The sequence below is a fragment of the Mya arenaria genome, chromosome 6, assembly GCF_026914265.1.
Source record: "Mya arenaria isolate MELC-2E11 chromosome 6, ASM2691426v1".
Lineage (NCBI taxonomy): Eukaryota > Metazoa > Mollusca > Bivalvia > Myida > Myidae > Mya > Mya arenaria.
Window position 1 is genome coordinate 33,162,388 of NC_069127.1, and position 13,399 is coordinate 33,175,786.

General features: G+C 32.9%; 1 protein-coding gene across 3 annotated transcripts; it reads right to left on the reverse strand.

Annotated features, from left to right (window-relative positions):
- Positions 1-3,571: 3,571 nt before the first annotated feature.
- LOC128238711 (uncharacterized) lies at positions 3,572-9,107 on the reverse strand. Of its 3 annotated transcripts, none has more exons than XM_052954883.1 (6): positions 9,077-9,107; positions 8,739-8,795; positions 7,524-7,571; positions 7,017-7,172; positions 5,315-5,530; positions 3,572-4,870 (listed from the first exon to the last, which is right to left on the reverse strand). In XM_052954883.1, the coding sequence occupies exons 2-6, from the start codon at positions 8,770-8,772 to the stop codon at positions 4,695-4,697; spliced, it is 630 nt and encodes a 209-aa protein (XP_052810843.1). In that variant the 5' UTR covers positions 8,773-8,795; positions 9,077-9,107; the 3' UTR covers positions 3,572-4,694. The 3 variants fall into 3 exon arrangements, with proteins under 3 accessions (XP_052810843.1, XP_052810844.1, XP_052810845.1); XM_052954884.1 differs by having other exon boundaries at positions 9,081-9,099; XM_052954885.1 differs by lacking the exon at positions 9,077-9,107 and adding an exon at positions 9,055-9,066.
- Between the last annotated feature and the right edge of the window lie 4,292 nt (positions 9,108-13,399).

Below are 13,399 nucleotides of genomic sequence, written 5' to 3' on the forward strand. Positions count from 1 at the left end.
ATTTTGTTGTCATTTCATGTTCCGATCATTTTCAATTGTTCTGCTTGGAAATTCAGCAACACGCCTATCCGAAATATGTTTCTGTAAGAATTATTGACATCTGTTTGTTCATGTCTTGAATGTCACAATTCAATTCAATAAGCTTGAACAAGTAACGAGTAGAACGACTGTTTTTACTTAAATAAGCAAATACCAAGTACTATTGATATCAATATGTATGTACAGTTGTTGTTTTTCAAGTTAATACGCTTGCTTTGTTTTTATTTTTGAATGTCAACGCTAAATAAATACGCCGCCCTAATAGTCCTCACTTTTTATTAATAACTAGCATATTTTTCTCATCTGCTTTCGCGTCTGCCTCCCTTTAGAATTAAAACAATTAATATGTTCAAGCAGATCAATACACTGTGTTAATGTAGTTAATACATGCTTTCACAATCGTTTAATTTGATTTTGAGACGAACGATGAACTCAAGTACAAACGTTTAACTGCCGTTAAACGATCACGGTACGGGCGCGCAAAACTGATAATCGCCGAATCATGCACTTAATCGTGAAATCCCTGTAAACATGTGTTATTTTTACAGTAGCAAATGTACTTATACGACACAAATACGTTGCCTCATATGCTAAGTATTTCAAATATTGTATTGATTTGTAACATATTACGGAATAAATATTTTGCCTCATATGATTTGTAATTTATATTGTTTTGATTTGAAAGATAATTCATTGTCAAATATGATCAAGCATATTTTCCTAATGTAATTGAAACCGCAGGGCTGTTTCCTCTTTTTTCAAATGATGCTATTTAGTCTGAAAGCCAGGTAAATGGCATCATTTCAAATAGTTGAAACAACAGTTTCCATCTCATCAGGAAAATATAAAAGATACAAGCTACGAAGAATTGAAAGGGCGTGTCAAGAGTATAAAACATGGATATCTGCGACAGACCAAGAAAAGCCGGCAAACGCTAGATGTTATGCTACAGGTTAAAGTTTTATATAGCTTCAAACATTAAATACACTTACATTAAATAAATATACGTATTGAAATCAATTTCCTAAACGGTACGATTTGTCTAAGAATCATGTTGGAATAAAGTAAATTAGGGAACCACGAAATGATACATGTTTCGCATGTGATCTCGGTCTGCGATACATACAGCCAGTATATGATTCTTTAATTCTGTAACGTGCGAGCCAATGAAACAAACACCAGATAGCCGAGCTTTCTGGCGTAATGAAACAAACACCAATAGATCCCTTCAGGGACTAGCATGCTCGACCTAGAAGGGGTCAACTGGTCTTTATATACACTTACTTCTCTATTCTCACATATCCCGGGCTTTGCTAATTTGCATATTACCAACCAAGTTTACATCCGGTATGAACGTACTTCCGTTTTATACGGAATATTATTATGAACGTACCTCCGCCGCTGTAGACCTCTGCCGCCTACAGGGGACCATTACACTTCAACCATCAGGAAAGCAGAGCTTTAAAGATTGTTAAAGTTCTTACTTACTATGCCTCACAGGACAGCTGAGCTTTCTAGCAAGTGCATAGAAGTGGAGACTATGAACGCACATCCGCCGCATACAGCGGACCGCTACATTACCATCCCCTCCGAGAAGACTCGTCCCGAGTCTTGGACTGGGAAACACATCGGTAAGGCAACTCCGTTCCGGCAGTTGTCATTATCCCACCGCTGCTACCATTTGTAACGTGCAACGTCAAACAAACAAACACCAGATAGCCGAGCTTTCTGGCGTAATGAAGCAAACACCAACAGATCCCTTCAGGGAAAAGCATGCTCGACCCAGAAGGGGTCCACTGGTCTTTATATACACTAACTTCTTTATTCTCACATTGCCCGGGCTTTGCTAATTTGCATATTACCAACCAAGTTTACATCCGGTATGAACGTACTTCCGTTTTATACGGAATATTATTATGAACGTACCTCCGCCGCTGTAGACCTCTGCCGCCTACAAGGCCTAGAAGTGGAGACTATGAACGCACATCCGCCGCATACAGCGGACCTTTACAATTCAAAACAGCATGCACGGACCGTCGACGTGTGCCTTCTTGAACCAGATGTTTGCCAAATACCAGACTCGATTTTTCGATACGAAAATGAATACTGCTTTAATAAGCGAAAGAGCAGTAAGTGAACGTATGGAATGAAATGCTTTCGATTAATGTGTAGTTTGTACAACTGAGGGATGGCTTTCCGGCCCGATTATAACCTCAAATCAAATCTCAATCTCAATTTTAAATGTCAGAACATAAAGTCAAACGTTATTGAAATACATAAAGTTTTTACCCTTTCTAAGCGTGCATTCCTTAATAGAATATGTGGTTCAAAAACTTTGTTCAATATTGAAAAAAAAAATACACTAGAGCGATACAAGTCATTGAGTACAACTCATTGTTCTTGGGTTATTACTGCATGGCATTGTATGATAAAAAATAGTTTTCTACATATTATTGACAAACTGTTTTTATCATCACATTCTATGAGAAAATACTTTTTTCAAAAGGGTAAAACATATACGATTCTAAATAACTTTTTTGATGTTCTTTGGTTAAATGAGGTGAAATTGAAATTATAATTTGACTTGTGTATTTCTTGTGATATTGGGGCACGGAATATATTTACAACAATCAAAATGCAATTACATTCCGGAATAAATATCAATCTGGGGGCGTCCAAAGTATTCAGTTACGCCAATGGTAGATACGATAATGTGATGTAAGCAGACAATGTGTCCAAATTTAGACCCATTTTGATTCTGAGTGTTCAGCAATGATTGACACTATAATGTTATACTACAATCAGCACACATTGGACCGGCTTTATTTTGAGTATTCAGCCATGGTTAATACGACACTGTCAACGTCGCCAACCAACGCTTTAAGCAGTTTTTTTTTCTTTGCAACAAACACTGAAGGATGTATAGTCGTTTTACATAAATTGCTCTGATCCTTTTTGCTATACTTTATTGTATGCAGAAGAAAACGGACGTGCATGTTGCGATAAATTTGACGAATGGTGAATCAGGAATTACAATATTATCGATGTCACTTACCTAGAGGTCAGGTTTTGTAACAGTTCACAATGTTTTTTTACGTCTTAAATGGTAAATTGACCTCTGATTAGCAAACGAAATGTACGAAGTTTTTTTCTTAGAGGAGCAGAATGCACTACAAAGAGAAATAAGTACTTCCAAAATTTTCAGGAGAGAAAAACCTTGCATAAGCGTACAGTTTGGACCCAGCCTGACTTTCTGTCCCATGTAGAACAGACCGGCTGTATATACGGTCAAGACCTTCTTTGTGTGAACAAAGACCCTGAAAGACTGCTGCCAACGCTTGATTTCCAAATACGTTTTCACTGAGACAGACCGGAAATTTACATTCTCATCGGTCCTGAAATCATTTCCATTGCTTTAACAAGTGCTGTTTAATTTGTCAGTAGGACTCACAAAAACATATATGAAACCAACTATAGTAGAACAACACTTTGATAGTAAAGATGTACCACAATGATAACAACATTGTCTCCATTAAGTTCATTTTTTATTCCAAATTAAAAAAAATCATTTACAATGTTACATAAGGTAAGGATCGGACATTTATCCATATGCTACTAAGTACAAATCAACTTAAAAAGATTTAAATTCAGAACAAATACGAAAAATACGGTCATCAACATCTTAACTTATTATTCATTATATTGTTAATTATGAAAAGGACAATGTTGTTTACAGCTTTATTAGTTTCATCGGATACTTGATAACAATAAAATTAAAGCTATTAGCAAATTTGCTTAAAGTTGTTTTGCATAATATACTAAGACTTGCTCAACACTTATTTAGAATAATAAAATTCTTAATTTAACAATTAGTTTAATCGAAATTTGTTTGGCAATTTGAACTTTATCTTCACTTTAATCGAAAGCCATTTCAACAAAAAAGAAACAGAAAAAAAGAGAAAAAATGTAAGGCTATCAATAGTATGGAATATGGTTTATTACTATTAAAATTTAAAACAATCTATTAATCATTTTAATTTCGATAAAACATGTTTTCGATACTTTCCATTAAGGTTGATAACACTTCCCCAACTGCGCAATGTAAATCAATGGATTGCCTCCCTTTCACCGATCAATTTTCCATCTTACACAATTTATAACATTGACAATTTGAATTTATAGCTAAAATTGAATTATAATGAAAAAAATGGACAGTCTTAAAAATGTTCCATCTATGTCTTTTCTGACATTGACTGCAAGCATATTTGAAGCACTTTTGACGTCTTTCTATTGAAACGCAAAAACTGAATGCAATTATTTTTTCTAAAACAGGTTATGCATTTGATATAAAATGTTTAATGTTGAATACTGTAGTTAACAATTACTTTAGAATATTTCAGCCTCATATTATAATTTGGCAGAGATATTCAAACCAAAATATTGTTATGTTTTCAAAAGGGGAATCTTTTCGTGGCAGTGTCATGGCCACCAACATAATAAATATGTAGAAAATAGTTTTAATATAACTGTATTAAAAACTAATAAGGGTAAGACTAAGAGGATATTAAAGACAATGCAAACATAACATGAATAGCTTTGTTCATTTTGTTTCATTAGAAATGCATGTTGCTAATATTTTTGTTTAATTATCTTTGTCACTCTGTTGGATCCATGGCCAAAATGTTTTTAACAATTTGACCACATACGTTACACGGCTTAAAGATGAATATCACACAGCAGTTCGCACATACACGGTGACGACATGGCTCTTGCATGGCTTGGTAGTTCCGCTGTTGGCAGTGCGAACACTTCCGTTGGTCGAAGTCAGGTCCTGTTTCATCGCAAAAATAAAAGATTGCCATCATTTGTTACTTTATGTTTTCACTTTATTTAATTTTAACGAAACCAGAAATTTGTAATAAGTTTGTTTCAATTACATTCGTTATTCATTCATGTCAGTTTCCTAACCATCAAATACTTGCTTTGCAATAGGTATGTTATATCAAAACTCAATGGACTGTTCTGCGCCATCCAAAGAAACGAAAGTAATCAAATGATCTGAAACATCCAATGATTAAAATCGACCGGTTGATCTATCTTAGTGTAGAGGGCAGATTATAACAAAACCAATGCCGAAATGGTCCCAGTAAATATTTCGTTTCAAATGTCATTATCAGAATGGTGAAGAAATAGTTTGACAACAAATAACGTTTTATCAAACGGAAATCAACCGTTACTGTAAATGATCAAATCACTCTGCTTTGTTTTGAAGTACCTGCGCCATTGGTCTCGTTGATTCCAGCTTGTGTCGGGTTATCAATGTCTCCGCCCGCCCTACTTTCCTGGATGCCAACTGACTTGTAGCAGAGTGAAACTCCTAATGCGTCAGCAGATGCAGGCTGAGACTGTTCATAACGGTCATTGGTAGCTCCTTCATATGTAGGTCTATCATACGTCTCCGCTGTTTGTTGGTTTACTTGAAATATCTGACCTTCACAAATATAAGAATGTGATTGAAGTATTATCCTTTAGAAATGTATTAAATAGAAAAACATTAATGTAAGGGCCGTTTAAATTAACGTCGAATTTCTAAATAACTTATAAATATTTTGACGTCTTCTACTCACACTTACTTTAAAGAGTTATAATTTGTAATAGGGATTTTTTTACAAAGTGGCATTTTGCACATTAAGAGACAAAAATCCGTTTCTGTGACATAAATTTATGTAACCACTACTTTGTTAACCATAATACTAAAAATAAAATAGTTTTCTATTTGATTCGTACTCTTCACTGACATTGTTTTAAATGTGTAATATTAATCCATACAATTATAAAGTGTTTTTATAAAATCATTCCTTTTATCAATTCTGTAAAAGTCTTGAAACGTAATGACAATTTGAAGCCTCGATATCGATGGTAATTATATAAACAATAAAATCATAGATATGATTGGTCTACGCACCATTTTCATACGGTTATATGATATGAATACATTTTTGCAAAAAAAAACAAAACATAATTATGAAGAAGTTTCCCCCTTTCTCGTCATCTTGCGTAATGCCTTAAATAATGGTAATCACAATACATTGATTTTTCCCTCGCAGCGGTTTGTTATCGTGAAATATTACCACTCAAAATTGGATTACAATTAACGCTTATACGCTGAATTACACAAATGTCCTATGTATATTCTGATCTTATTTGTTTCATAAAAAATGTGCATTGTGAAACTTTTCAAAAATCTCTTTCAAACAGAAACATTTATAAATGTCATCGTATTTCATAGCATGTTGAAAGACACGAGTCATCTTGTATGACAATAAAACGAAAACATATCTAAGTATTTTCTGCTTGTAAACATTTACGTTTTCAAAACTTTATTAAAATATCATAATGCCATGAAATCAATTAGGCTTTACTCCTTCGCTTTCAAAATACAGCAAAAATATCCCTTAGAACATACAGATTAAGTTGACTTGACCTATTCAAACAATCTCATGTTTTGTTGTTCATCAAATGTGGTTTAGTCTTGAGGAAATCGTGGTTTTCGGAGTTGTGTAGGCACATCTGATGATAATAGACGACGTGTTTATGAGAAATGGAGCAATGATATAGCGAATGCTGATTGGTTTAATTAGAGTGAGCATAGATATAATATATATATATTTCTATATATATATATATATATATATATATATATATATATATATATATATATATATATATATATATATATATATATATATATATATATATATATATATATGTATACATGCAAGAACTGTTATTTCAATTAAATGACATTTGACGTCGGTAACACAAGAACGCCACGTCATTTGAACCCCCTACTACGAGGGGTGTTCTTAAAGTTTGTTGAAAGGGGCAATTTCATTCCACCAATTATTAATGTAATCAATATATTAAAATATAGTATTGTGTATGCCTCATAGACTAACTACCCATATGCAACTCACCATCCGTTGGGTGACGGACCGGCTGGTGGCTAATTTCCGAGGAATTAGGAATTTCAGGACTTGGTATTCTTTCTATCTCGTCTGTGTTCAAAGGCTCAAGGTACATTGGGACTGTACTATATGGGTTTGATGTTGGATATTCCTCCACTAGTGCAGCTGTTAATAGCGTAGTAAGATATAATACCTTATAGGTTAAGCATATGTGTGTTTATACAATGGTGTAAGACATTAATGTTCAAATGTCAAAAAAGAATTTGTTTTATACATGCCAAATGAATGCAAGTAATGGTCCTATATCAAATAACATATTGTTATAACCTGCAAACTCGATATTGAAATTAACAAGAACATTTAAGATAAAATCATTACAAAAATACACCCAATTCATCAATTCGCGTTACTGACAACTCGGCCTTATGTGTTAGTATGAAGGTTAATTTCTACAAGATAAAGCTAAAACATGAAACATATCTTGAAGAATTTATCATTTCATATACAAATAATTACCTTGCGGAAGTGAGTTGTCCGAGTCAAAGTCGTTCTCATGAATCATGCCTGAAATTGGATAGCGATTTGTGTAACTTAAAATGATAATAGTTTTTCGCATTCGATGATTTACACATCCAATATGAGGTCGAAAAATTAATAATATAAATATTTTTAATATATAGCAATTATATTAATGATATTTTTACTTTTAAATGCAGCTTAGATTCATGCGTTATATGTTAACACAAAAAAATTCAGCTTTAGGGCAAAGAAAACGAAAACGCCAGATTTATTTATGTACAACAAATGTATTGAACAATGCAATACAAATGATGTTAGGAATGACAATAAAACGTAAACAGTTTAAGCCGTGTAAATCTTAACTATGGAAAGATGAATTTGATGACATATTGTCTTATCAGCCAAAATGCAGTACTAAATAATTTTCAAATGTCAATTTAAGAACGATATATATTTAAAAGGTATCGATAATTACAACGTAAGACCAATTTTCCCGATTAAGAGATTGACATACAATTAGGTATATTTCATAAAATTATCAGCGAAGAATGTAAATGTAAATTACATACACATTATAAATCAGATTTTGAATCATAACCTCAATTTGTTCTTTTCTGTTTTGCATACAGATATTTGCATAGGAATAATAATAATAATAATAATAATAATAATAATAATAATAATAATAATAATAATAATAATTGGGATTGGAATCGTACATCTCTTTTGTTCAGATAATTGTTTTAAAATTACCCTCTGTACACTGTGTTTGCTGTTTAAATCCAAATGCTCCAAACTCTCTCCCAAAAGCCGCATTCAATTTTTATATGTTGTACAAATACCCCAGTGATCGGTAAATACAGTGTATGATGTTATATGTGATATGAATACCATTTTGAGCGGCAAAAACAGTATAAGTAAGTATAAGTAAGTATACGTACATACATTTTCTATTTTTAAATGAGAAATGAAAGACTCACTGATAAAATTGTAAGTTTTAATATGTTGAAAAAGTATAACGATCATTTTCAATTTAAAACCTATATCAAATACTGAAAAATCAAATAAAAAATCAAAACTTTACAAAAATATTAATCGACACATCTAAAATTCTGATCATTACTTGATTTTATAAAGAAATGCATTTTTAAAGAAACCTTGTGTGAATCATTGTTATTTTTTAAATCGATAAATCTCATAAATATTTCTTACCGTCTTCGTCAACGTCTTCGCTTTCTATGTCCATATTTGTACTTTTCACAAAGTGTCCTTTGAAAATGAAATGGTCAAATTTAGTCTAATATGTGCATCAATATAAAAGGCTAGGACGTTAATGAATCAACAAAACGCAATAAGATAATGCATTTAATGCGTTATTATGAACAGGAAGTAAATTAGAAATTCGAATGTTTACATTTTAAAACTTAAATCAATGATTAATAACCATTTACTGGTACGTATTAGTAATGAGTTATGTCAAACAGAAAATGTTAACTATATTCTTATGTAATATATAATATATAAATACAGCCAAAATCAGAACTTCGTACCTACTGTGTTTGTTATTTAGTCACATAGACGTAATCATTTATTTATAGCTTTGGATTAGAGCCAAGTAATTTCATAACCACCCGACCTTGTTTGGTTTGGTTAAGCAAATGTTTAAGCTATAACAATAAATATCCAGCTTTTTTACTTGTCCATACGACAAAAAATGAAACATAATAAATAAATTACTATAAACTGTAGACTGAATAATTATTTTCATATAAAAGGGCCTATTTCAATGAAGAGTCTATTGCACAAAAGGACGTGTTCAATGAACGGTTTAACATTTAAAATCAGAGACTGATAAGTTATGATAACTGTAATAACTGTACCACGCGACCCCCTTAACATGAAAGTAGAGCTGTCAGTGTTTCAGCCAACTCGTAGGATCACCAAACGTATTTGGTCCAATCGTAGATTCTCAGACCTTAGATTATCCATTAGAGATGAATGTCTATTGGATAACCTATTTTTACGTGGCAAATTTGATTTGCTGATTGTCTGTAAAGTGTGAACCCGCTCTAGCCACTTAAATCAATCAATAATATGACTTTGTTTTGGTGACACTACTCAAATCCTTTTAGGCGTCTAGGTGCCCCCCCCCCCCCCTTATGTCATGATCATTGTGCTCGGAGTTAAACATCAGTTGGAACCGACAACAAGAAGGATGCCCAGAGAGGTCAAGCTGACCGCTGCGTCATTGTGTTCCGAATCATACTCCCAGTTTATAATTTGAAAATAATTGATATTTATTGCTTATTATTTATTTCTATACTTTCAGTAATTCCATAAAAAGAGAAGCTTCATTAACGTTAGGAAAATATGAACGATAAGCAGTATTTGACCGACATCAGAAATTGAACGCGCACCACGAAAAGGAAATGACTCAGTTAACACAGTTGGCAAAGCCACTAGATTGAATCATTATACCATAAATAGTATAAAATTTGTATTTTTTCAGGCGCAAAGTGAATCAGTTTACAGAACATAAAGGTCAACGCTCCAGTAACTATACCAATTCTAGTGATTGAGTTTATACATTACTTTTCTAAGGTCTCATTTATATCATTGATAGAAATAGTTTGATTTGAGCTATCTCTGTAAACGATTTATTTGTCAAGCCATAGGTCTATGCATATTCATATATTATAATAATATTAAAAAAAACGAGTAACCGAGGTCTTACAAACATAAATAAATAAATGGATTTTACCAAACTCTATGACTTATCCACTCTTCAAGCCTATGACCTACGGACAAAAGCATGTTTATGGCACACATCAACTGCGGACATGGTTCACTGTCAATGCGATCACCAAACGATATTCGCCATAAGCCCGATCCACCTTGTCTTCAGCGCCTTCACCTGAGGTGAATAAACACAGACAGACAAAAGTGTAAGACAAGTACTCGTAATGAGTTTAAATCTTCAAATGAACGCGTGTTTCTAGTGACCGAACAAAGCGGTAACCCCAGTATTGATTGGTAACGATATTTTTTTCTCATTTATTTTTTACACAGAATACACATACGTTAAGGCAGTAATAGCATTAGAACTATTCTATGTTTTTTATTTATTTATAAGCCCTAATCCCCCCGCCCTCCTACACACACGCACGCCTACACACAAACACACACGCATCCATTCAATCATACACATTCTTCCAGTCTCTCAAGCTTTTTCCCCTTATGGATTTTACAAGCTAAGTATTGTAGTGTCATCGTTCAGTGTCTCTTAGGCCTTTAAATTTGAGCCTTTTATAACACAAAACTAAACATATTAGGTTTTAGTAGAACTTTAAAGTCCTGAATAAATCGTTATCCTACTGGTTTTATCAGTTAACAAGAACATCAGAATGACTAAACGGTAAACGGTATGATGTAATATGTTTTAAAGTATCACGAAAAGGGAGATTACGACCATGTGATGATATCAATTAGTGAAGTATGATGAAAAGTGTTTGAAATAAGTCTGAATCATAGTCTAAGCAAAATCTAAGTTATCATTGTACCACACAAATTGTGTGAATATGAATATATTTTTGCATGCCTCACTTCCATAATTATTTCAGTGCGTTAAAATATGCATAAGCAAACACAGCTTTAAATGAAATGCGCAAACTATCCTAGCAATAAAGTCACAACTAATTATGGTCTCACATTTTATATTCAGGTGATTCAACAAGACCATGTACTTACAGTATTCTAAACAGTTGGTTGTTCATTTGGACGCGTATTGACCATAATTGAATAGGCAATATTTCGACGGTAAGAGATAATAATCCTACTCTTCTATACTATTCTGTCACTGTATCGTGACATTTTATATCCTGGCCATATACATATGTATATACTAGGGATTTTGCATCAATAGTTATTCATTACTGAAATTATTAAACGATTTTTAGTAAGTTGATAAAATCGAGCCTCAGCCAGGTTATTTTTTTTCAAATAACTGTGAATGTTAAATTATACTGATATAATAAGTTCTAACGTGATGCCTTATAGCGCCTCATACGTGGCACATTAGTATATAGCTCTTGTGACATATGATAATGTCTGAAATCTTTGATGATGCTATTGAGTATGGCGACAAAAAATGTCCCCCAAACAAATTATGTTAACCACATTGATGTCAAAACGGTGACTGCCAAACGTACTCAGCCTTATGTTTTTTATCCATTAGTTCCAATTGTAGTGAATTATCTAATAATATGACAGCCAGCGATTTTACTACTAACTAATCGGCTTTAACATTATATTGTTAAGAATATCCAGATATTTCATATCCAACTATACAAGATACGTGTGAGTTTATTTTAGGTCTTAGGTATTAAGAGTCATACTATTTAGAACATCAGGAATGTATTGTGTCATATTGAATCAAAACAAACAACTAAACCAAATTGTAAGGTGTTAATTTCAGTTCTAATAAAAAACACAAATTATTACCTTAGGAGTGATACCTGAACAATTTCCATATGCAATTTAGGAATGCAGAGCTGCCATGGACGCCATGTCGAAATACTCTTTGTCCTTCGGCGGTTGTATGCAGACTCAAGAGTATGTAATCGCATCGTCGGATACCCCCCATACACAACTGCTCTATGCATCGTTCTGAACCATGGGCGATTTGACTTGGAAAATCTCGTAATCATTAGTAATCAATTTTGCTTAATCAGGCAGTTTCATTGGTTTTCCAAGGTACCAGATTCTCTCTCGTAGAAATTCATTCTGGTGTAAGCCGGAAATAAATCGGGTCCGGCTTTTCAGTACAATTTTTGTTATCAACAGACACGAAAACATGGCCATGGAGACTTTATCAAAAATATTTTGTTTAATGGCACAAATATCAAAAGTATGACACTAGAAAAAATATACTGAACAATACTACACTCAGTTAACCTTAAAATGTATATATCTCTGATCACTAAATGATATGAAAACATCGCTGCTCACAACATGATATGACTATTGATCACTACATGATGTTAATACATCTCTGATCCCTACTTGAAATGAAAACATCGCTGATCACTGCATGTAATTAATACATTGCTGATCATGTCATGGTACGAATACAGAGCTGATCACACATTAATATATCGCTGATCAATAAATGTTATAAATATTGATCACTAAATGAATCTATGAATACATCGCTGATCACTAAATGATTGCGCCACAACTTTAAAATGTTCAGTTAATATCGATTAAAAAGTTAAGCACTCAACCTTGAATATAAATTAATATACAATAAAATAGTAACCAGTGAACGATTCAACTTAATTTACTTAACAAGTTTTAACGTGTATTAGTTAATTATTTTGTACAGACCCTTTTAAATTTCTGACTAATATAATGATTGATTGAAATCTTAAAAACTGTCATCCAGACACAATATCTGTTTAACAAATTGCATTTTTCTGAAGCCGTACAAAACAGTAGCCTTTTTTGCAAAAGTATTGCAATTTACATGAAGTACTTAATAGATATATAGATGATATATGGAATTGAAACACTTCTCCTAGCTTGCGTAGAAATATATCGCACTTGATTTATGGTCCCTTGCTATATAAACTTTTCGCGTGCTACTAGAAGATCAATCAATCAACTAAGTGGTCAATGTTTGCCCTTGGCCAAAACCAAAAGATTTAGGCAAAGCGATATGAAGATGTGACTGCTGTGTTTGGAGACAAAAAAAAACACTTCGATGCATAAGGTAAGGGTAAACTTATCAACTAATCATACTCGCATTCTCTTAAGTATTCATTAAAAATGATGTTGTATCATTTCACAACCGTTCTACACTAATGCAGATCATC

What these genes read in the sequence shown, in the direction of transcription:
- LOC128238711 (XM_052954883.1), bottom strand. Translation starts at nt 8,772, where the DNA reads ATGGACATAGAAAGCGAAGACGTTGACGAAGACG. An exon ending in GGTCCGTCACCCAACGGATG is followed by an intron (nt 5,531 to 7,016) that starts GTGAGTTGCATA and finishes ATATTTGTGAAG; the next exon opens with GTCAGATATTTCAAGTAAAC. An exon ending in CAACGAGACCAATGGCGCAG is followed by an intron (nt 4,871 to 5,314) that starts GTACTTCAAAAC and finishes GCGATGAAACAG; the next exon opens with GACCTGACTTCGACCAACGG.